At 37.6% G+C, this 23,815-nt stretch overlaps 1 protein-coding gene and 1 long non-coding RNA gene across 7 annotated transcripts in view; one reads left to right on the top strand and one right to left on the bottom strand.

Moving 5' to 3' along the window:
- The first annotated feature begins 3,647 nt into the window (after window positions 1-3,647).
- On the top strand, window positions 3,648-18,940 carry LOC106019531 (uncharacterized). The gene is made up of 6 exons (XR_011803672.1): window positions 3,648-3,874; window positions 5,037-5,170; window positions 11,159-11,220; window positions 12,158-12,210; window positions 13,572-13,639; window positions 16,435-18,940. It is a non-coding gene; the product is annotated as an uncharacterized lncRNA (long non-coding RNA).
- Window positions 17,381-23,815, bottom strand: part of EMP2 (epithelial membrane protein 2) — a 29,593-nt gene continuing 23,158 nt past the window's right edge. For all 6 annotated transcript variants that reach the window (XM_013106876.5, XM_038186709.2, XM_038186707.2 and 3 more), the window contains 3 exons: window positions 22,127-22,220; window positions 20,653-20,799; window positions 17,381-20,097 (listed from right to left, as the gene is read on the bottom strand). In XM_013106876.5, the coding sequence (XP_012962330.1) occupies window positions 19,913-20,097; window positions 20,653-20,799; window positions 22,127-22,220 (426 nt within the window). In that variant the 3' untranslated portion in view covers window positions 17,381-19,912. The remainder of the gene's footprint in view (window positions 20,098-20,652; window positions 20,800-22,126; window positions 22,221-23,815) is intronic.

Genomic DNA, 23,815 nt, shown 5'->3' with positions numbered 1-23,815 from the left:
TTGTCGCCCCAAATCCCTAAAGTCTCTTTTGATCGCCTTCGGACTTCTCTTTGCTACTTCATCGCTACCAGCCTGAAAGACCAATAGCGGGTAGTAGTCAGTGGGCCGTACCAGGCGCTTGACCTTCTTGGCAATGTCCCTGACCCTGGCCCCAGGCTGTACCCTGAGGAACACCTCAACCACATGCTGGCACCGCTGCTGAAAGAAACAGCTCTGTCCACCCTGTCATCCCTGGAAGCAGCAAATGCCAACAGTACCAGGAGGAGACAAAAGGGTTCAAATTTGTAGATATTGATAAAGTGGCATTGAGTTTTAAAAATTAAGGTTTTACAAAAAAATTAAAGTTTTTCTTTTAATGTTTTAACAATATTTGATAGTATTTTCTGTTTCTTGAATGTGCATCTGCTTCATGTAAGATAGCAGTAAATTACAGAGATGAGCTCTTTTACCTTTGAATTACACACAGAGGGATTTACCATGCCTGGAACCAGCTTAGGACAGCTGGAGCTTTGCCTCTGCTATGCATTTTCTCTTGAGAGAGGTACCCTGGGTCTGAGGTAAGGGACCCCCAGGTCCCTTACTGAAAAGCTGGTTTCTAAGCAGTTTTTATTCTGCTCCCAAGGCAGGGTTTTACACCTGCCTTCATCATACTTCATCAGGTTTCTGTCAGCCTACTTCTCCAACCTGGCAAGCTCCCTCTGAATAGCATCCCTATTCACCACTGAATTCCCTTGTGCCCACAGGGAAGTCAGACTAGTTGAGGGAACCAAGGAGCGTGCCTCTTGCTGCCTGTCTCTGCCAGAACCCTAAATCTGCCAGATTCCATCAATCTCTCTTCATCACCTACAGCTCCTCTGCCTGCAGTTTGCTCTGCTCCTATTACCACAAACAAACTGAATTTTATCACTTAAAGCGTGGTGACTATGGTAAGAAGCCTTGAAGCAGCCTTCTGATAACGAACCATGGAGGAGACCTTCATGACTCGTTTGATATGAGTGAGGGCAGAAGACAAGCTGCTGCCAAGGGAATCATCATGTCGAGCTAGCCCCTCAGCTACATGGCTGGGCTAGCACAGGGTATGATAGGAATGTGAGCATAAAAAGCATATGTGAATAGAATATCCTAATCAGTCTGTTCAGAGGGGATGTTTGCTCAAAAGAGGATGTTTGCTCAAAACCTGGTAAAGCTAAGAGGAAACTAGCAATGATGAAGTTTGCCTAAGACATCCATCAGTTGCATCCAACAGTAACCCAGGGATTACCAAGAGGTTTTTGAAGTCAGCTTACAAACAAGTGTGAAATAAGCACAAATACTTGTGATTGCAAACTCTTGTGGTGAGAGGAATGTAACAGAGAAGCCACCAAATCAGGTTTGGCACTGCCATGAGCCACCCTGCTGGGATCATAACCCCTGCCTAGGCCCACAGGGCATCCTCCCTGTGGTAACATCCCTTAGTACGTTTGCAGATGACAACAAGTTGGGAGGTAGTGTCGATTTGCCTGAGGGTACAGTGGCCCTTCAGAGGGATCTGGATAGGCTGGACTGCTGGGCTGAGACAAATGGGATGAGGTTCAACAAGCCAAGTTCCAGGTCCTGCACTTTGGCCACAATAACCCCATGCAGCACTATAGGCTTGGGGCAGAGTCTTCTAACAGAAGACTGTGAAGAGGAAAGGGACCTGGGAGTGTTGATCGACACTCGGCTGAGCATGAGCCGGCTGTGCTCATATGGCCAAGAAGGCCAACGGCATCCTGGTCTGTAGTAGAAATAGTGTAGTCAGCAGGGCCAGAGAGGTGATCATCCCTGGTACTCAGCTCTGGTGAGGCCACACCTCAAGTACTATATTCAGTTTTGGGCTTCTCACTACAAGAAGGACATCAAGGCCCTGGAGTGCATCCAGAGAAGGGCAACAAACCTGGTGAGGGGTCTTGAGCACAAGTCTTATGAGGAGTGGCTGAGGGAGATGGGATTGTTTAGTCTGGAGAAGAGGAGGCTCTACATTGTGCTCTACAACTTTCTGAAGTGAAGTTTTGATGAGGAGGGGGTCAGCCTCTTCTCCCAGATAACTAATGACAGGACTAGAGGAAATGGCCACAAGTTATGCCTGAGAAAAGTTAGATATCAGGAAAAAAAATTTCTTACAAAGAGTGGTCAGGCACTGGAATGGCCCACCCAGGGAGGTGGTGGAGTCACCATCCCTCTTGGTGTTCAATAAGCACCTGGACAGGGTGCTACGAGATATGATTTAGTAGTTTAGTGGGTCTTATTGGCAATAGGAGGACAGTTGGACTAGATGATCTTGTAGGCCCTTTCCAACCTTGTGTTTCTATGAATCTGTGATTCTCCCTGGGCACAACAGCAGCTTCAGCAGCGGGGACCCACAGCTCCAGTGTGTGCATGTGAGCTCCTGGAGTGCCTCCTTAATACCCAGTCAGTCAGCAAAATGCAGAGAGCATTATGAGCAGATGTAGAAGCAGAACACCTCCACACCTCCATGGGCAGACACATAAAGAGAGGACGCTGCACTCCCAGGAGATGGGGCCATGACAAGGGGTGTACATGCAGCAACGTGGGGTGGAAGGTGAGATGTTGGAACAGTTTGGATCTAGTTGCAAAATGGTGTTAAGGAATTGGTGTTTATCAACATGTTGGAAGTGCATAATATTTATGTTTATGTGCTGAATGGCAGATAGCGATCTTGCACATACACCTCATTGGTTGCTGGCCTGTAATTTAATAAATCAATTCAGCCTGAGCTTAATTTGAACCAGATGAGTTGAGCATTTTTGCCTTGAGACATGAACTCTTTGAAGCACTGCATGGACTCCCTCTTAATTATGGCTGCTACGTGTCCACAGGCAGCATGTGCTGATGTAAAAATAATTGTTTAGAGTGCATTTTCTTTCACTTATGCATATTAGAAAACATAAATTAAAATATTAAATGTGGTAATGCCTTTTCACTAGAGAGGATTCATGTTCACAGAGTGAGATCATGTCATTTCAATTTTGGCTTAAATGTACAATTCCATTCAAATGTAGGGAACTCGAAATGTTCTGAACAAACTGGCCACAAAAGTTTCACTTTGAATGAAAGCAAGATTTGTAATGAGGCATCTATGCTTCATTTGAAAAAGATGAATTTCTAAGCCTTGGAAGCCATCCCATCTTCTTATGACTTTGGACTCCTCCTCGCAGTGATAAACATATGAAATACTACTTGAAATCCAAACCTTGAAAGCTAATGCTACTGACACTTAAAAGAATAGCAGATAAATCAAAACTAATACGAAATGACTGAATATCAAGGGCAAGGCTGAAACAATGAGAAGATCGTGCAGCCTTAACTTTTCAGGTAAGTGAAGGAAGGCAGTGTCTCGAGGAGACGTCTGCTTATTGTGCACCGTGAGCTGCAGGGACATACATCAGACCTGTGTTTGTTATTTATAATAACAACAAATAAGCAATAAATGTTATTTTAGAAAGAAAACAGAGAAAATATTCTGCCCAGAGGGGACAGAGAACGGGAACTGGTGGCCTTGGCTGCGCCCGCAGCAATGTTTCATCACTTCAGCCGGCCGGCTGTCGGTCACCGCCTCGGAGGCGTCATTGTCATGGCTCTGCCAGGCAGCACGGAACGCCTGTGGCCGCACAAAGCTCGCCCGGCTCCGCCAACCGCTCGCCGCGCGAGGAGAAACAGATGGAGCCGCCGCATCGGCGGGGCGCCGGCAGCGACCAGGGCCCGCAGCCCCAGCCCCGGGGCCAGCCTCGGCTCGCCTGCTCGGCTCCGCCTGAGGGTCGGGGCTCTGCGGACAGCGGCGGGCTGGGGCCCGGGCTGAGAAGAGTGGCGGCAAGAGCTGCGCAGGACGCGAGAGGTGGGCAACGGGACGGGAGCTCTTCTTCTTAATCATTACCAAAGTACAGGTGGTAATTAAAGTACATCTTCAGTTTGAAACATATTTGTTGTATATAGTCCTAATTATCTTGTTTTGATTGTGTTTGCTTAATAGCACTCTGCATCTTAATATTCTATTTAGAAAAAACAACTTCAAGTTTTTCACCCTTAGTATTGTAATGGTAGTTTAGTTACGCTTCTGCTGCTCCTTTAGTGGTGATCAGTGGAGTAAAACAGAAATGCCCCATTCTCTGGATGTGCTACTGCTTGGGTATGATGCAAAACACCTTTTGTATGGTCATTAAGTTTACATAGAGCATGGTCAAGTAACAAGACAGGAATAGTTATTTTGGCAAGGTAAGTAGAATCTTTAAGTTTCAGGTTCAAGATTCTTTCTTGACTACAAAGTATTACCTCATTGAAATCCCTAAAGATTAATTATCTATTTTTCATTTGAATGTGGCTTAGAGAAAGAAGGGTAGGAAGAAAGTTCATTTGCTGATGATAAGGTGACGGTTCCTGACATGCCTCAGAAGCTGGCTTCTCAGGTGATAAGCCTTAAGGGATCCATGTTCCCAAGAGAAGGGCTTCCATGGTATGTCAAAGAGCTCTTAGTAAAGGAGAGCTGAGAGGCACTAACCTAAAATAAGGTAAGAATAGCCCTCAGGCAAATTTTGCTGTTTCAACAAAAGAAAAACATTACTTTCTTTTATTTGCTTGTCTCATGAAGGTAGAAAGAGTGTTGTTGTCACTGGGGGAAAAAAAAAAAGGGGGGGGTAAAAAGGAAAAAAAAAAGGGGGGGTAAAATAGATCTCAGTAAGTATCTCTGATAAAGTTTAGTAGTGAAAAAGTTAATACTAGTGAACAAATCTTGTTTCTGTCATTGTCGTCGTCATCTTCTGCTACCACCACCACCTCCTCCTTCTTCCCTCCACACTTTTTCCTGAGTTCCTGATTTCTGTGCCTTTTTGTACAAAATACTGTGTCCCAGTTCTAGTTCAAACTACTGCAGTGTTTTTAAGGGGGCACATCAGGTGATTTGATTGGTACTGTTCCTTCGTGTTTTGTAATTCTTTATGTTGTACTGTAGAAGGTTTGAAAGGTTGATGTAGGTTTCTCTTTTTTTTTTTTTTTCTCCTCAGCAAACATTCAGAGGAAGAGGGTAAGCTTCGTAAGCAAGGAAAATACCGCTTGTAAATACATGAAAACTTCTAGTGAAATCACACAAAAAAGTATTTGTACAGTGTCAAAAAAAGAAGAAAAACTTTTGGAAAAGGTAATTTGCAGTGCTTTGAATGTTTGAAGTGTTGTTTGTGTGTGTTTTAAAACAGATTCATTAATGTTTATAACAAGGTATGTTTGTGGCGAGGACTTCAGGGGAGGACTAAAGAGTTGGTGACAGTCTTTCTAGGGAGAATCATATGAGTGTTTGAAGGGGGGATTATTTTGAATGGATTCTCTGTTTATCTGAAATTTAAAATATTTTTGATTGCCATATAAGGCAAAATTTCACATAAAATATGCAAAAATTGGATGCACTCATATATAAGTAACATTTTCTTTGTGAGTGGATCTTGGTATAACTTGAAAGTGTGTCAAACAGTAGGTTTGCTCCTGCATTTGGTAATTTGCTTTAGGCAAACCAGACTTATGTTCTTTCCAGAAGATAGAAGTAGGAATAATTACTTGAAGTAATAACAATTTCTTTCTCCATTTGCAGAGAATATCTGAAAATTCTCCTTTAGCTCCATGACTGCTGCCTTGCCTTGGTCCAACATAAAAAGGAGATTTTTGTTAGGAGAAAATGTGCTCGAGATTGGGTAGAAAGGGGGGAGGGAAATACTGAAGGGCTATGGAAACAGCTTAAGTGGTGTTCTGTGCTGGTAGGAAGGGATGAGGAACAAGAACTGAGTGAAAAAAAAATAATAATAAAATTAAATAAAATCATGTGATCAGCAGAATCTGAAAGAAGTAGCTGTGTTTATACAAAAAAAAAAAAGACAGGGAGAGCATGGGGTTGTGGAGGTGCTGATGCATTCATCAGTTAGATGTCAGGAATCCTTGGGAGATGGGGAATTTAAGGGATACCAGCTTAGTCCTTCATTGACAGCAATTTCTGATAGTAAAAAGCTTTCTCCTCTCTGCATTGAAGCTGGAGAGGAAAGACTGACAGATTCTGAAGGAGGGGATAGAGTGCAACTTTCTAAATTTTAAAATTAACACTGTGTATATATGTGTACACATTTAAATGTTGATCAATTTTTAGATTTGAAATATTTTTTTTATTTTTATTATAGATCAGACTTACAATTTATGAATTGATGGATATTTTAAATAATGACTTCTTTAATCAAAAATTAGAAAGTTTAAATAGAAGACTTTTACAAGCGCAATGCAAAAAAAAACAAACATGGAGAAATAGCTATGACATTCCTAGTAAGTTTCTTTGGATAACTGTGTGAATGTTTTGCTTGTATTGCATATGATTGTTATGTTACCTTAGAGAAAGAAGATGCTAAACGTATACAATCTTTTCATCTTGTGTGACATAAAGATAAGTTAATAATAGCTTTATTCTCAGCCTTTGTTTGTTGCAATTGTTTCACCATCTACTTGTCTTATATAATAATAATATATAAATTTATTTCAGGTGAACATTTGAAGTAATACTGTTTTTCTTCTCTGTTGCAGAGGAAACTATCAAAACTTGAGAGACATATTAATGCTGTGATAACACTTCATGAGGAAGTGTTTTCAAAAATAGCTGTTAATCGGGTATGATGTAGATGCATATGCTAGTATAGGCATTAATGCCTAATTGTAACCTGCTAGATAAGTGTGGATGTTTACAGTGACTGCTACATTGCTGTCACTTGCATTAAGAACAGAAAAATCTGTGCAGAGATGTTAGGTTGATCTTTTGAGGATTTGTTTATTTTCAGTTGATTATTATATTTCTTTTCAGTCATCATGATTAAACAAACTCAGAACAGCATAGATGCTGCATGTGTTGACAGCTTTTGCTTTGATGCTGTTTTGTTGGAGAGACATTGGAATTCTTTCTGTCAAAGGGTCAGACTTCTTTTTTACAAAGCTAAAGCTAAGTGCAGCATACTTACCCCTTTGCATTACCTTTGATCAGCCACTTAGCTATAATCTACCAGTTACATAGGGGCCAGGAACTGCAAATCAAAAACTAATTTCTTAGGTGATTTTCAAATTGAAAATACAATAAAGTTAAGTGTTAGCAAAATAGCTGTTAATACATGTGTACTTTCATGGAAGGTATCGATACATTAGTACTAAGAGAAGCCTACAAAACATCTTTTTTTTTTTTTTTTTTTTTTTTTTTTTTTTTTTGTGGGAATATTTGAGTATTAAGAAGAACAGAAATTTCTTGTGATTAGGTTGACCATACTTTGTTGTGTTTTTATAGGAGAATGAGTTCTGTGAACTGTCAACACCCTCTTCCATGCTGACTGTATGTTTCGTGACAAATCTCACTTTTACAGGAATATGCTTGTTTAAAAGAAGCCTTTGGAGTCTAAGTCTTTTGGTCTTTCACATCTAAAATTGTAACAAGAGTTGCATGTGACAAACATAGGCTTGTTGTTTTGTTAAAGGCTTTCGTGCATTTTACAAAATTCTCTTTATATCTTCTTAGTTTCTGCCCAAAATCTTTAAACGGAAAGCATAAAATAGGATAAGGTATACTAAGATGCTTATTTTAAAATTCTTAAATATATTAGGATGTCTGGGTTTATTTATTTATTTAACCAAATTAAGCTTCAGGTTATTTTTTAACTTACTTCGGCATCACTGTGCACTTTGGGTAATTTTTGTTTTGTTGCTATGTTTAAATACATATTGATTACTTTTGCACTACAAATATGACCATGTTTATACCGTAGGTTTTATGACAATGCAGTATTGTTTTCTCCTTCATCAGATAATGCTTCCAAGTTCAGACAATCAAAACATGATACTAAACCATCTTGGACACTCTGCTTTTTTTCCTAATATCATAAACACACAAGGAAGTTCCTCAAATACATTTTTGCTGTCATCTCATACTGGTTTCACTTCAGCAAATGTTTCAGAATATAAAAGCTACATATTTAGATTTGAATAGTGAGATGTAGTTAATATCACAGAATCACAGAATTTCTAGGTTGGAAGAGACCTCAAGATCATCGAGTCCAACCTCTAACCTAACACTAACAGTCCCCACTAAACCATATCCCTAAGCTCTACATCTAAACGTCTTTTGAAGACTTCCAGGGATGGTGACTCCACCACCTCCCTGGGCAGCCTGTTCCAATGCCTAACAACCCTTTCAGTAAAGAAGTTCTTCCTAACATCTAACCTAAAACTCCTCTGGCGCAACTTAAGCGCATTCCCAGGCACGTGGGAGAACAGGCCAACGCCCACCTCGCTACAGCCTCCTTTGAGGTATCTGTAGAGAGCAATAAGGTCGCCCCTGAGCCTCCTCTTCTCTAGGCTGAACAAGCTCAGCTCCCTCAGCCGCTCCTCGTAGGACTTGTTCTCCAGGCCCCTCACCAGCTTCGTCGCCCTTCTCTGGACCCGCTCAAGCACCTCGATGTCCTTCTTGTAGCGAGGGGCCCAAAACTGAACACAGTACTCGAGGTGCGGCCTCACCAGAGCCGAGTACAGGGGGACGATCACCTCCCTAGACCTGCTGGTCACACTGGTTCTGATACAAGCCAGGATCCCGTTGGCCTTCTTGGCCACCTGAGCACACTGATGGCTCATATTCAGCTGACTATCAACCATCACTCCCAGGTCCTTCTCTGCCTGGCAGCTCTCCAACCACTCATCTCCCAGCCTGTAGCTCTGCTTGGGGTTATTGCGCCCCAGGTGCAGGACCCGGCACTTGGCCTTGTTGAACTTCATACAGTTGACCTCAGCCCATCGGTGCAGCCTATCCAGATCCTCCTGCAGAGCCTTCCTACCCTCGAGCAGATCGACACACGCACCTAGCTTGGTGTCATCTGCAAACTTACTGAGGGTGCACTCAATGCCCTCATCCAGATCATTGATGAAGATATTAAAGAGGACCGGCCCCAGCACCAAGCCCTGGGGGACGCCACTAGTGACTGGCCTCCAACTGGACTTGAGTCTGTTTACCACGACTCTTTGGGCCCGGCTATCCAGCCAGTTTCTAACCCAACGAAGCGTGCGCCAGTCCAAGCCAAGAGCAGATATATCCGTACATTGCTTCAAACTATTTATGATGAAATTTATTTTCTTAAAAAAAAATAATACTGTTTTTCCTTTTTTTTTTTTTTAATTTAATTTTAAATTCTTTTTAATAATTGAATTTAAACTTGATTGCCATTGGGTGTCCAGTGCTGTTCCTGGTATCTCCAATTTATCCATTGCAGCTGACACTAGATCATCAGTTCTTAAAGTTCTTCAAGAAAAATATCACAGAATCACAGAATGGTTGAGGTTGGAAGGGACCTCTGGAGATCATCTAATACAACCCCCTCACTCAAGCAGGGTCACCCTGAGCACGTTGCACAGGATCGCATCCAGGCAGGTGTTGATTATCTCCAGAGAAGGAGACTCCACAGCGTCTCTGGGCAACCTGTTAAGTCTGTTAGGGCAGTGATTTCTTATTGAATGTCAGGAAAAAAAGTCTCTATAAAGGTATTTTAGTATTCATAGATGGAAAATTTTCCAGGTAACTTCTTAATAGGAAATGTTTTCTTCTTAAAAAAATCACAAACTTACTTCAATTTTTAGCACACTTATGGAATGAGAGAAATCCAAAATCCAATAAATACTTCTATTTATTATATTATGAAACATTAGGTTAGAATATATTAAATCATTGATCTCAAACTTACATTGATGAAAGAATGCACAAGATTCCTTAGTTTGTTCTGAAAGGTAGTAATCACTTTTATTTTTCCATATGTTACTTCAAGTTTTATTTTATAGAAAAATGTTTTGTTTTGTTTAACCAAATTAATCTTTGCTCATGGCTAAAATAAAATCACAAAGGGAATTTGATAGTTCATAATCAAAGATGAGTAAGATCAGTACTTTGACACAGCTTGACCAGTATGGTTGTAATTTCCTTGATCATAACAGAGTATTTAGAGGAAAGAGCTGATATGGTTTAACTGTCACAAAATCTGGCTAGGGTTCTTCTTTGGGGAAATCTTCTGAGTCTGCTGTGTTAAATTGCTTTTCTTTTGATCAAAACAGATGCAATAAAACTGGTGCATCCTGGATACTTAAAATTTCCTCCACTTATATAACATCTGCATGTGCAGAACCTGTTTATAAAGTAGCACTGCCCTGCTGATTTGATGTCTGTTCTTCCTGACGCATGGCATCAGGAAGTGCTAGATAAAATGCACCTCAAAAAGGGCAGCACAAATGTAGAACGGATGCCCACTTAGGTATCTTTTTCTCTCAGTAAAATTACACATAATATGTTTCCTGTCCATCTTAGATATTTTACACCTCAGATCAACTGGGCTAGCTTAGCCATTTATAATAAAAGTAAATAATATATATCGTATATATATAATATATGAATGTATTATAATATATATATATATTATAATCATATAAATTCTGCAGGAATTTGCTTTGCTGTCCACACTATAAAATTGACCTATTAGCAGGTATGCATTTTGGTTTGCATAAGGGCATCTATTTTTGATATTTTTGAGTATTAAATGACCTTGGAACTGAGACAGCAAAATATGCCTTCATAGATCCCCGTGTACCTGCAATTTACTATTGCATATACTAATGCCATGAAGTTGTTGGGTTTTGTGCAATGTGAGAAATTAATGGTTACAGTTTAGAGAGCACAAACTGTAGTACTAGTGGACAGAGTTTCAGTTAATGCATACCCCTATTTTTAAGAAACAAGCTGAATAACTTGTTATTTTACTAAGATGGAAGCAAGTAGAATTTATATCTATAAAAGATGTCTAGAATATGAATGCTCCTTAATTGCATATTTCACTGTTAAAAAAATAAAATGTAGGAATTCACAATTTAGTCAGTAGAATGGATTCAAAATGTTTTGTTGGTGACATAAATTATATGTTTTATTAATGGTTGATTTACCGAGCCATTATTTTGTTATTTTAATTATGTTTTAATCAACAAGTTCAACTTTTCATTGTTGATGTATTTGTGTAACCATATTTAATGCCTGTTTGGAAATGAATTGATTCTTATACATCTCTAAGTTTTATATTTTTTGTTTTATTAGTTCTGATGAAGTCAGACTGAACTCTGTGGAAAGACAAAACTCAGCAACTACAAATAATTCAGGTATTCAAAGTTAATGTGGAATTCATGAATGCTAATTCCTATACTACAGAATATACAAAATACATCTAGAATATTGTCTACAACTTTTTTTCTTTTAAAATAGCATTAAAATACACTCGTGTTTCCAAAATATTTATAGGCGTGGCAGTTGTTTGTTTCTTTGTTTTTAAGTTACATTAGCATGTCTTCACTGATGATGATGTCCATCAGCGGATTTGCATTATTTTAAAATTCTGGAAATTAAAACAATTGAAACTCTTGTATGATGGGACACAACTGGAAACTTTTATATATTCAACACACTGTTTTACTACTACATTACTTTCAGGGAATAAGAAATTAATTTAATTGCCTTTGTAATAAATTCGTATAACAATAGATGTTTCAGAGCACTACAAACTAGGTTGTTTGTTTGTAATAAGTTCAACTGTCATATAAACAGTGTAAGTGACAGTGTGAGAGTTCTGAGCAGCCCTTCCCTCATTCTGAGATTGCTACTTAAAGGAACTAAATATCACCCTTTAACCAAGAGTAATGCACGGTAAGCATTCATTACAATTGGACAAATTTACTGGGGGGGTGGGGGTAATGTCAAGAAAAATGTTATTCCAAAAATCTTGACAAACATGCTCAGAATGCAAATTTTCTCATGCTGCTTCCCTATAGAGATGTATTTGATTTTTAGAACCCCTCTGAGATGGTTCTGGGAGGGTTGGGTTGACTTGCTAGATAGTTGCTGCTTAGAGGCAGCACCAAGTGTTCTTGGCAAGTCTATCACTTCAATAAGACTGCTGTCCCATGTGTTTTGGGAGTGGGGACAGGTAATATTCTACTGCTCTGACAAGCTCTAAAAAGGATTCTTGTCACAGTGTACATTAAGACTTATAGATCAAATGTGTTTGCATCTTTTAAACTTCTTTGGAAATTTGTATTACAGTGAATCTACATTACCAAATACCCACACAAGCAGAAATGACAGGAAAAGTTCAGGTAAAAACAATAAACTAAGATTTTTTATTATTATTATTCAGATAAAACCTATTTTAGTTGATGGTGCATAGACTGCTTCAATATCCTGACTTTTGAGTTAGTTTTATAGGTGCTTAAATTTGAGGCAAATATATGAACACCATTATGGGAATGGCAGTATGGGGACTGTCATTACCTCTGGCTTGTATTATTCTATCACGTTCTTAAAGGTGAACTTACAAGGAAAAGAATGATGTGAAAAGTGATGAAGAAATACTGCTTTCCCCTTTGGAAATTGAAACCTTGTCTTCTGGATGATTGTAGTGAATGAAAAACTGCAGCAACAATTGGGTTGTGGGCACAGGAAGCTGAGCAAATGAGAGATGGAGATGTTGGTCAGTCTTGAACTATGTTAGTTTTGTATCTACTTATTCAGTTTCATTTATTCTTCATTTTGGATAGAACAAGAATATTTCAAGGAAAAAAAAAAAAAAACAAAACTGTCGGTCTCTCCCACCATAGACAGCTTAGTCTGACTTGTTTTTCAATCCCTTAAACCTTTCCCATCTGAAAAGCCACTTGGTAGTCTGTGTGCAGAATGCTTTTTCAGTAATTTTGAATCTGACTCTGTAGTCCATCTAGTCCATCTTGGCTGGTTTTTTTTTTTTTTTTTTTTTTTTTTTTTTTGATTTTGAGAAAATCATAAATAATTGCAAAATTTAAGTCCTGAGGAACATGGATGGCTCTTACCCCAGTAATCTCTATGTCCTCAGAAATCCAGAGATCACAATGGGACTGAAGTTTGTTTAGTAACCTCTTTCTTACCAGTGAGTTAAGTCAGTGAAATTATATTGGTGACAGCAGCTTAGTCAATGGGATCAAATTAGCAGTGCTTTTTCTTCTTCTGGGAAGGGGGAGTAGACAAAACTGTATTGGTCTAAATTTGTATATACTGGTATAAAAACACATAGTGTTTAATGGTTAATTAAATTGATCAGCTGAGTAACTATTTTCCATGAGAATATCAAAGAACATAAAAAGGTACAATTTAGCTCTTGAACTGTTAGGTCCTATATAGTTTTTGTTTGTGTATCTAGTACTGAGGACACTTTCAAGAACAACAGGACCCAAACAATTAGACGACTTTCTAAATAGTTTGTTGCTAAACATCAGGTATTGCTTTTACTTGTGTGAATTTCTGGGTATATACTATGCCTGGCTCTACAACTTTACATTTTTACAAGACTTTTCTTGTTTTGTTATAAGAAATCTAAGCTAATATATAGAATTCTGTTCTGCAAACTGTTAAGTGATCTTCTTCATACTTGATCTTTAAAACCAAAAGAGAAGCTTTATCATGAAATTGTATATTGTTTTATCAGAGTGAAATGAAGGGAGGAAAACTCAGTGATGGGCATAATTCAAGAAAAAAGCCATAACTGTAGCAAAGGTAAAAGAAAAATGTTTTCATTTACTTTTCAATATTCTCATTTTACTTTTCAAAAATATTTTCATTTACTTTTTCCTTATCTCCCTAAACTTAATATCTGAAGTATAGCTATGTGTTATTCAGTTTATTTAAGGATAAAATAATTTTATAAAATCATAAAACTGTATGCATTTCTCAAAAGAAAAGCACTCATGCAATAGCAGCTGCTTTTGCATGTCTCCATAATAGCAGCAAATGGATTTTGGAGATCAAAAGCAGTATTTATAAGAGATAGCTGTTTACTGGCTACAAATCCTGTCTATTGCTCTCACAACCCCTACTCCTAACAGGAAAGTTATCATATTTATACTTTGTTGCTGTTACGCTGAACAGTCTTGTTAACTGCTTGGTAATAAAGTTAGTCACACTGTGTCATTGGAAGGGATAGTGTTGAGTATAAACAAAAGCGACTCCTGTTCTTCATCCAGCTAAGTGTAGGCTTGTTCTCAGCGTGATAGGAACTGATTCTCATTCTTGCTATGAACATGTATTAAATAAGTACTTCTGGTGAAGCTAGGCCTAGTTTTTGGTGGTTTTGTTTTGTGCTAATTTTAAATTGGGTCCAGATTCTTTGCAATCACTACTAAGCACATTCCATATTAGAATAATTTTTAAATCCAGTGACGTGAAAAATCTAAACAAATGTGTTATTGGATCCACTTGAGAATTGCTATATTACTTGAAAAAATATAATTTTTATAAACCGACACATCTGTATTGTGTCTTTTAGTTGGTTTCACAGCTTTGATAACAGGTATATGTCTTTGAGAACAATTTGAAAGCCATGTTGCTGGTGGAAAAAATTTGCAATTAATTCTGTATGGGATGAAGTAGTATCCATCTAGTATCTATGACTGGAAGATGAAAATCAGTGGTTACATGGATTCAGGATGACTGATTCTGTTTCACTTACAGTTTAGTTCAGCTAGATTATTGTTAACTAAGACTAAGCAGTCTGCCAGTTTGAAGAAATTTTTGCTTGGTGGATTGATTTGTAAAGATAGGAATATTAGCCTGAAATTGACACTTCTTACAACAGGGAAAAAGTCACAACCTGTGAAGAAAAATCATTGTTAAAATCCTTACTTTGTATAGTAAAGCTGTCTTATGATAGTTTATTGGGATAGAAAAATAGTTTTTAAAGCTTGCTTCTTGTTTGCAGAGCAAAGAGAAAAAGATCAGAAATTTTTACCAAACTAATGACATTCAAAGCCAGTGTGCCTCAGTTAAGGGTTCCTAAAGCTGTGAGAACAAGTATCAAATGAGTTACTTTCAAACACAAATGAGTTTACACAAGCTTAGTGTGGTATTAATTGTGGATTTGCGTATTGCAGTATGCTTTAGAACTGGATGGCATGTTAAAAGATATTTTCAAATGGGAAAGGAATGGTGTTTAAGTAGTTGGGCTTTGAAGGAGTGGGCTACTCTTTCGCCACGAGGAGGCTCTATTGTAATGCTAAAAGAATAGTAAAAACTTTGACAGAAGCAGGCAAATAAGTAATGCTAGGAAGTATTACGGCTAGAAATAACCCCCCCCCCCCAAAAAAAAATCCTAACCCCTAAACTTGTCCCAGTTATCCTTCCCATTTCCTCTTCCCTCTGCTTCTCCCTCCTCCAAATTTTTCATGACTAAAAATGTGTTAAAACATTATTTGCTAACAGGATTTAAATTTTTACTCTATGAACAAAACAGTTTTGATTCTTTGACACAGATATTTAATCATGGATATGACTTCTGCTGCTGAAAATATTTTACTAAAAAGTAAATAAAACTATGCTAAGTAACATTAAAAAAAAAGAGAGAGAGAGAGAATATAGTACCTGTTTTATTTTACCTCTTGCCTATAATATGTTAAAAAGGTTGAATCTGTGAAGCAGTGAACACAGGCATTATATTCCTACTTTGTCCTTTGTATTAATATGTGCATATTCAGTTTGAATGAAGTTTTCTGAACCTTAGCATTTATGACAGCAGCACAACTGCTTTTTTTTATTATTTTATTTTATTTTATTTTATTTTATTTTATTGGGGGGGGTATTTTTTTTGATTCAAATTTGCTGACTTGAATCTTAAAAATACATTTTCACTTGTTTGGCACTGGTGGTTTTTGTTGTTGTTTTGTTTGTTTGCTTTGGAGGAGAAATAGAACACAAGCTTTCTTCTCCAAGCAACAGCAGTAAAATAGAACAACATCTGCACTGCATGATACAGTCCAGACATCATCAGGATGGTTTCATATGTGCTGAAAATGATAATAATAGTTTAATTTTGTGACAGCGCCTGCTGGTTTACTCAGCCATGCAACGTACATGTGTTTTAAAACTAAGTGACTACGTACATGCATGTTTGTTTGTTTGTTTTCTGAATTTGTTAATGGGGGAAAGGTTCAGAAATTCAGTTAGTTAGCAATGATCCATGGTAAACAAATATCCCTCTAGATGTAAGGCACTCCCTTCAATAGCACACAAGTTTTTGTTTGTTTGTTTGTTTTTTTCCTAAGTTGTTATTATGAGCATGCAAGGAGTATTTTCTACTTCAGGTACTGGGAAGGTAGCATGTTGCTGACATTTGGTTTCTGAATGTTAATATGCAAACATGAGATAATTTCTAACACTTGTTAGCTTGGCAACTATAGACAGTAATAATTCAGAAGTTTATGTATTTATGTGAAGGCAGGCTTGTATGAATAAAAATTAGTGCATTTGGCTTCTTCTTATTGTTGTTATATAACAACTGCTTTTGTTTTGGTGCCTAGACTTTCAAGCAGTTTCCACATCTTGGCAGTTGCCAAGGATCCTTCCTTCTCCAGAGCTTGCTGAAAACCAGCAAAACTGCTCTTCCTCAGAATCCTGAAACTAGAAGAGGCCTATGTGCAACTGTTGTCATGGACACTTTACGGAAGTTGATCCAAAGTGTGCTCCCCTACCCAGTTATAATTTGTGTCTTCTCCATGAAAACCTCAATACTACTATTGAGGTACTACTGCATCACGTTGAAAGAAAACAGGCAAAACAAGGGCCTTTCCACTTCCAATGGCTTGCTCACAGGTTATCACCCAAAGAAGTACTAATTTGTCATTTGATTAAAAAGAAATGTGGAGATTACAGATCATTCTGTGGTAATCTATAACTCCTCTCTCTCAGTCCCAGACTACCTTATGAACTGGTCTTCTATTCTTCCATTATTAATTACTATATTCTTACTTGCAGTGAGTTTTGAGTCTCGTGAGGGCAAAAATGTCAAGGTGGATTCACAACTGCTAGGTTATATTCTAATAGTTTGGACTTTTCCCTTTTGTTCACTATGATTAGAACGCTGAAAGTTTTATGAGGTTTGGGAAATTATTTCTGTGGAGTTGCAGGGAGGGGAGCAGGGTTTGCTTTAGAACAATCTATAGGAACCCATCTGTACTTCTGTCATTTCAGTGGAAACCCAAAGCTTGGACTGCAGCAGATATGGAAGCACTGGCTTGTTTCTAACATCTCTCACATAGTCAAGGCACTCAGAATAATCTTAAATGCACAGCTGTTTCTGCAAATGAGGAAAAGAGAGTTTACAAGTAATCTTCCTATCACAGCATGTGTGGATGTTGCATTATTCAATAGCTATTCTTGTGGGGCCATGCACTTACATGGTTCAATACACTAATGTTTTCTCTCCTTACCCTGAAAGGCCTTCAACAAAGGACAAAAATAACCAGCTTATGGTTCTAGTACAGGCAGGAAGAATTTAATTTTACCTGTTCACACAAATACTCAACTATTTCTCATCCAGCATTGTGTAAATATATGCCAAACTTAAAAACAAGATCAAACTGCTAAATGTATCTAGCTTGCTATTACAGTACAATAATTTGTTTTAACTTTATTTTCATGTACAGCTTCAGAATATATAGACCATAGAAAACTGTATATTTTAGAGGCACATCAGGTAGAAATAATATCCTAAAGTATGTTTATCCCATTAACTCTAATCCAAGCTTTTTGGCATTTTCTTGGTACTCAGAACATTCACATCTGTTCTATGTGGAATCATGTATATGCTGCTGTTTGTATGCTACAGTGAGCGTGGTTTTCATTTCTAACTAAAGGGACTGCACTTTTACTGTTGAAGCTGAGTTCAGGTATATATACATCTTTATTTTAAATATTCATTCTATAAATGACCTAAACATTATCAAGGCAATAAACTGAAGAAGCATCTCTTCAAGTCAATGTCATAGTAGCTTACCTTACAATTTTATAGAACTATATTCTAGATACAAAAGTTTTAATCCCTATTTGCTTTAGAATTTTTTGTCGTACTATTTCATGTTTGAATAAGGCTCGCAAAATGTCTAGCTTATACTCTATCTACTCTTAGCCTTAAACCTAAATCTGTTTATTTAAAACAAATTCTGCTTGCTAGCAAAATTCAGGCTTTGAATCTGAAATGTATTCAGCAAACTGTAGAAACACTTTTAAAAAGTAGGGTAGTAATGCTTGAAATTCAGAGTGTTCACACTAAGAGGGAGAGAAAAATTGACAAAATAATAGTGTCGTGCTAGACTGGTGAGAACGCATTTTGCTCAAACTGATTTATTGCATTTTTTTTTTTAACTACTATTGCTTTTATTTGCTCTTCTACTTACATGTGTAATTTCTTACCAGACTTGTTGGGCTTTCTTCACTCCCTAAGATAAGTATTACATGTCAAAGCATTTTAGGATGTTCAATAGAGATGGAACTATCGTTAGTTCCATCTCTATTACTCGTGTTGGAGACCATTCCTATACTGGTTCAGTTTTGTAACTGAACTTTTACTCTGTGAGAAATCAAGGATGAATTATCTGCAGGAATGGGTCAGACCATCAGCTGATATATAACAGGGTAAGTTATCAACTTTAATAGAGCTACGCTATTTTGTAATAACAACTTTATTCTGTATTAAGAGTAAAACCTCATCCAAGACCTATTTATTTTTTATTGCCTATGTATTGGGCCAGCTGTAGAGAACATACTGAAGTAAATACATGGTTAGTGCTTTTACAAAGTCAAATCTGTATTTAAACATCAAAACTGTGACTAACCAGAAAAAGCAACTTCATTCATTCTCCACCTTGGTCTCCAAACTCTGAAATCACCATTAGCCAAAGCTAGTATTATACTGCTGAACAGTTAAGCCTGGTATTACAGTAGAGATTTCTCTCACAAAGTTATTGAGAAATAAAAATCACCAAGTCGTTTTATTTTGAAAAACTATCCTGGAACTCATAAACAAAACTATTACACTCTGATTTCTTTCCTTTTCAAGTAAAATCCACAAAAGAATTTAGAATTATTTTGGTAAAGGCCAATTTCCTAGTGGGCAGACTCAGGGAATGCTTTTGTAAATGATATATTAGCCAGGAAATTACTATCTAATCAAAGCCCAGTGTAATAAACATGTTGAGTTTGGCCATTTTTTTTCTTTCTTTTTTTTTTTTTTCCCCCGGAAAGACTGCACAATGCAAAAATAGAGGGATATAGGACTTGAGTGGAATATCTCTTACTCCTCAGACTACTCCAGTCCCAAGTTGTACACTGCATTTGCTGGTAACTTCTCTTGCCAAAGGCTCTGTATGCTTAAATGAAATGTGAAGGAGAATCAAGAGAATGATTTGCTGGAGTACAAAAAGGAGTTGTTTACTTTTGCAAAGCAAGTGGTTTTAATAAAAGCTCGATGACACTTACTGCATGTTATAAATAGCAGAACACTAGTCTTCTGCTAGAACAGGCATGCTGATTGCAGTTTTGGGCTTTTAAAATTGTTTGCTTTTGCACTGTGATTTTGGTCTAATTTTTGACTCCCCTATATTTTTCCCATCCCAAAGGGCTAGATCTGGGCCAGGAATATGGTTAGCATATTGCTTACAAATTAATTTGCAGAGGTTTTATTTGTAATCTGGCAGAGGCCAAGAACAAACTGTTAATGCCTAGTAAATGGAAAGCCATTGATGATGATGAAATATGTTTAAAAAAAAAAAAAAAAAAGGAAAAAAAAACTTGCCTCTGTCCTGCTCAGCCCCCTGATCTGCTGGTGCCAGGCATTCCATTAAACCTGCCATTTTTTGGTATTCTGTTTCATATCAAGAACACAGTACATTTTTAGAGAAACAATACCTTTACTACAAAACCATGTAAATGATTATATACAAAATGGTTATTGGAATTTGGTTTTGTACTGTAGTGACAGAAATAACTAGCTGCTGACATTTATTTACGCTTCCTTAATATTAGGTACATAATGCCGCTGATCAGAGTAAAGGCAAATGCAATCCAGGCTAAGACGAAGGAATAGCCATATTGGCCTTCAGAAACTTCAGGGATATATTCATTGCTCTTGTGCAGTTCTTCATGCCTATCTGTATAAATGGAAGCTGCAATCATAACACACAGACCTAGAGGAGAAATAAAACAGCAAGATTTAGTAACCTTCGATACTGTCAATATGCATAACTATTCACTGACTTCCACCAGTGTCCTTTTCTGCAAACACTTATTTTCCATTCTCAGACTAAACTGGGAGCATTTCAGGACACATTTTCCATTTCTTTGGCAGGAACTAAATGTGAAGTGCTGTTGTGTATTCATGTCATTTGCAAAGAACACAAAATGATTCTAAACATCTGGATAGGTTTAAGGACTAACAAAAATTAAGGAAGAACCTGCCTATAACTATTGCAGAGTTATTCAATTTTATCGAGATGTTCAGAATCTTATATATTTTCCCTTCAAAATTTAAATTACTTTACTTCTGATCTGTGATATTATCCTTGTTTTAACTGACTAAATAGTACAGAATGGAGCAGTTCCATTTTTAAACAAATATGCAGGAGAATATATGACCTCCAGAGCCGTACAGATTACTCGTGCAGCTCATTCTTTTGGAAACCTTTTTCCCTTTCCTACTTTCACGTAATCATTAAATTCACAAGCGTTGAAAAATCACTCACATGACAGGAGCTGGATAATAGAGGTTAACACAAATCTTTCTCCTTGCTTTAGACGGAAGAGTTGAAGAATGAAAACCAGAAAAGCCACGCAACAGAAAATAGTAGATAGGATCATGGAGGCCTGAACAGCCTGAATTGATTGATACTCTGCAAAAACAAAAGCAACCTTGGTTAAAAACACAGTCTCTCTGCCTACTTCTGAAATGAGCAGAGGAGCAGAGCTATGTTCTCTAAACAGGAGTTCAGCACATATAGCAAATCAGTTGGGCATGTGTTGCCTAGGAGGGCCCTTCTCTGCTTTCTTAGTACTAATACAGCCAGTGGATTAAAGACTTAAAAGCTTTTTATAACTCTGAATAAAACCCCAGATAGACTAATTCTCACATACCACATCCTTTGCTACCCTCTATATACTAAAAACACAGTGGAAGCGCCAGGTGTCCAAAGTGACTTACAGCTGCAGAACCAGGCCTCTCACTAGAGCTGAAGACAGCTCTATTCCATAAGAAGTATCCAGATGTGAGAGCCACTCTCAGCACAAAAGATTCCTTACAGGTTTTTCCTCCTGACAATCATCCTTTATAACTAGGGGCTAAAATAACCAATAAAATTTTAACAACATGCAGCTAGTTTGCGTAACTTGGCTGCAATGATATGGACAAGCTGACCTGCAGAGATAAGCTGCTTATAGCACCTCTGCTTTAACACAGCTGTCAACACATCTGTGAACAGCAGACATACCTGAGCTACATTTAATCTACCTAGTTCTGGTAACTAATTCCAATGAATGCATAGTAATTCAAACCTACCCCAAGCATGGGGTAATTCACATTACTTTAGATAGGCCTGTGCATAGCAGGATTGTCTCACTGCAGTATGGATATGCCCTAAGCCAATTTTACATTCAAGCAGCCAAGTTACTTTAAAGCTACATGGCTCTTCATCTACTTCGTTAATATACACAAAGACTGAAAGTGTGGGAATGCAGCAAATGTAGCACTTGAGAATAAAAAAAATATTTATTTTGGTGAAGCAGGGTAAGTTAGGCTGTGCTATGTGTTAATTTATCTTTGTTAAACTTCAGATTATAGTCTTAGTTTCCTCCCATCCCTGTAAAGCAGCCAGTACTCTCATGTTCTTTCAAAGCTAAACTTCAGTTCTGAGAGGCAACTTCTATCACTGCAGAGCCACTTTTGGATGACTTCACTGTTTTTACCTGATCTAGAGTAAGAGTACTTTGGCACTCATTCACAATTGTTTGTGTTTACTCTCTTGTACTGGGCTACAGTTTTTTCTGTTTTCCTCTTACAGAAACTGTTGCAATAGCTGGCTTTGCCAAAGAGCCACTACTAAAGATTTTAGAAAACAGGAGCAGTTAGCATATACATTTTTTTTGAACAAATGTATTACTTTGCAGTGATTTTACCAATCTCCCACTAATGGAACTGCGACATACACATGCAGAAATACTCACCTCTGAATTGATCAGTTATAGCTCTGCAGGTGCTAGTGTTTGTGGTACACATTCTCCAGACATCTGTAGAAAAATTATCTCCTACCCACCAGGCCTGCAAAATAAAAGCAAAGGGCTCTTACACAAAAATAAATAAAAAAATAAAAAATAGGGGGGTGGGATGGAAGTGTTTCAAAACAAAAAACCTTCCCTCCTTAGTTATCCTAGTGGCTCCTGATCAGATGCATCAACTGGAACAATGTTCATTTTGCTACTTAACCACTCAAACTAAATTTCAATTCTAATGTGCTTAAAAGCATTCATACAGGCTAGGTATCAAGAAAGTGAGGGCAAGAAAGGTGTTACTCTACTGTATCTTTAGATGGGAGGGGAAGCCAACAGCTTCAGGAGTTAGAAAATAAGTTTGTGTTCTCAGTATAGAACTGAAAGCCTCAGTACCCCTGTTTGAGACCTGGATTTGTGGAGTAACAAGCAGAGAAAAGGTATCAGATGTCTTTCTACATGTTTCCTGATAAATTTCATGCTGAGTCATCTAGTGACCAAGAAACTAAAGGCTGCATCAGTTGCTATCTATTTGAACATGAGGAATTTAAAGCCAGACAACTCTGAGGTTTCCATATTTATTTAATAGGTATTTTGGAATAAAAGTTATCTCCTTATTTATGTATCATTTTCATTTTAGAGCTGTGTAAGGTTAAAAAAAAAAAAAAAGGAATAGACAGAATAGATGGCAGTCCTGAAGCACAAGTGATTTTCTATGTTTGGACAGAAATCTTGGATGTTTGGTGATTGCTCGCTCCTTAAGATATCTAGACAATGATGCTTTGTTCATCCGTAATACCCTCTTTGGGATGCACAGCTCTTTAAAGGGTTGGGAAATAGCAGGGTAATATGCAGGTGAAACAGAAGCCCTGTTTATACATTTTCTGGTTCCTGGCACTGACATGAACTAATCTCAGCTTAATGAAGCTGTGCTGACAATGTGCAAATGCAATCCGTAGACTATGGCATCTGACTGGCAGTGACAAGTTCTCCCTGTGGTAGTTCTGGTTTGGTCTTTTAGCATTTAATGCAAAAGAGAACTACAGTGACTGAACAGATTTTTATGGTAGCCTGGGAAATGCAGCAAGCATTCCACAAAAGTGGCATTTCCTCAGGAAATCCGTTCCAGTTCCAATAGCTACCCAGGCCTTTGCTTTGACTAGATTTGGAAAAATATGACTTAAATATGACTCCTGGTAGCATCTGCTGCTTATGCAGACATTCCAGAAACCTCACAGAATACCATGCAGCTTAGCAAACAATACACTAATACACTAGCGTATTATGACAGCAGCCAAATGTGTCATAGTAGCACTGGATTACTGGCTTTAGGAAAAAGCATTACTTTCTCTAGGTGTACTAAGCCATTTTTTTTTTTTCAGTCTAAGTGATTAATTTCAGTCCAATATATGATTTTTTCAGCTTTGAATGCTTTTTAATCCTTTCAAAATGATTTTCATGACAACATAAAACCTGTGAAGGTGATATAATGTAATAGGAGGTAGTTACACAGTTTAAGTTTGCAGTTGTTTTAAAGTAGTCAACGACACAAAGCAGAGTGTGTGGGTTTGTATTTCTATAACAATTTTTTGTTGTTTTTTTAATCTAGCAGACCTGAACTAAGAATTATTCACTTGTCCACTGTCT

This window comes from Anas platyrhynchos, chromosome 15, assembly GCF_047663525.1.
Source record: "Anas platyrhynchos isolate ZD024472 breed Pekin duck chromosome 15, IASCAAS_PekinDuck_T2T, whole genome shotgun sequence".
NCBI classification, from domain to species: domain Eukaryota; kingdom Metazoa; phylum Chordata; class Aves; order Anseriformes; family Anatidae; genus Anas; species Anas platyrhynchos.
The sequence above is the reverse complement of the archived record's forward strand: the minus strand, read 5'-3'. Positions and strand labels throughout refer to the sequence as shown.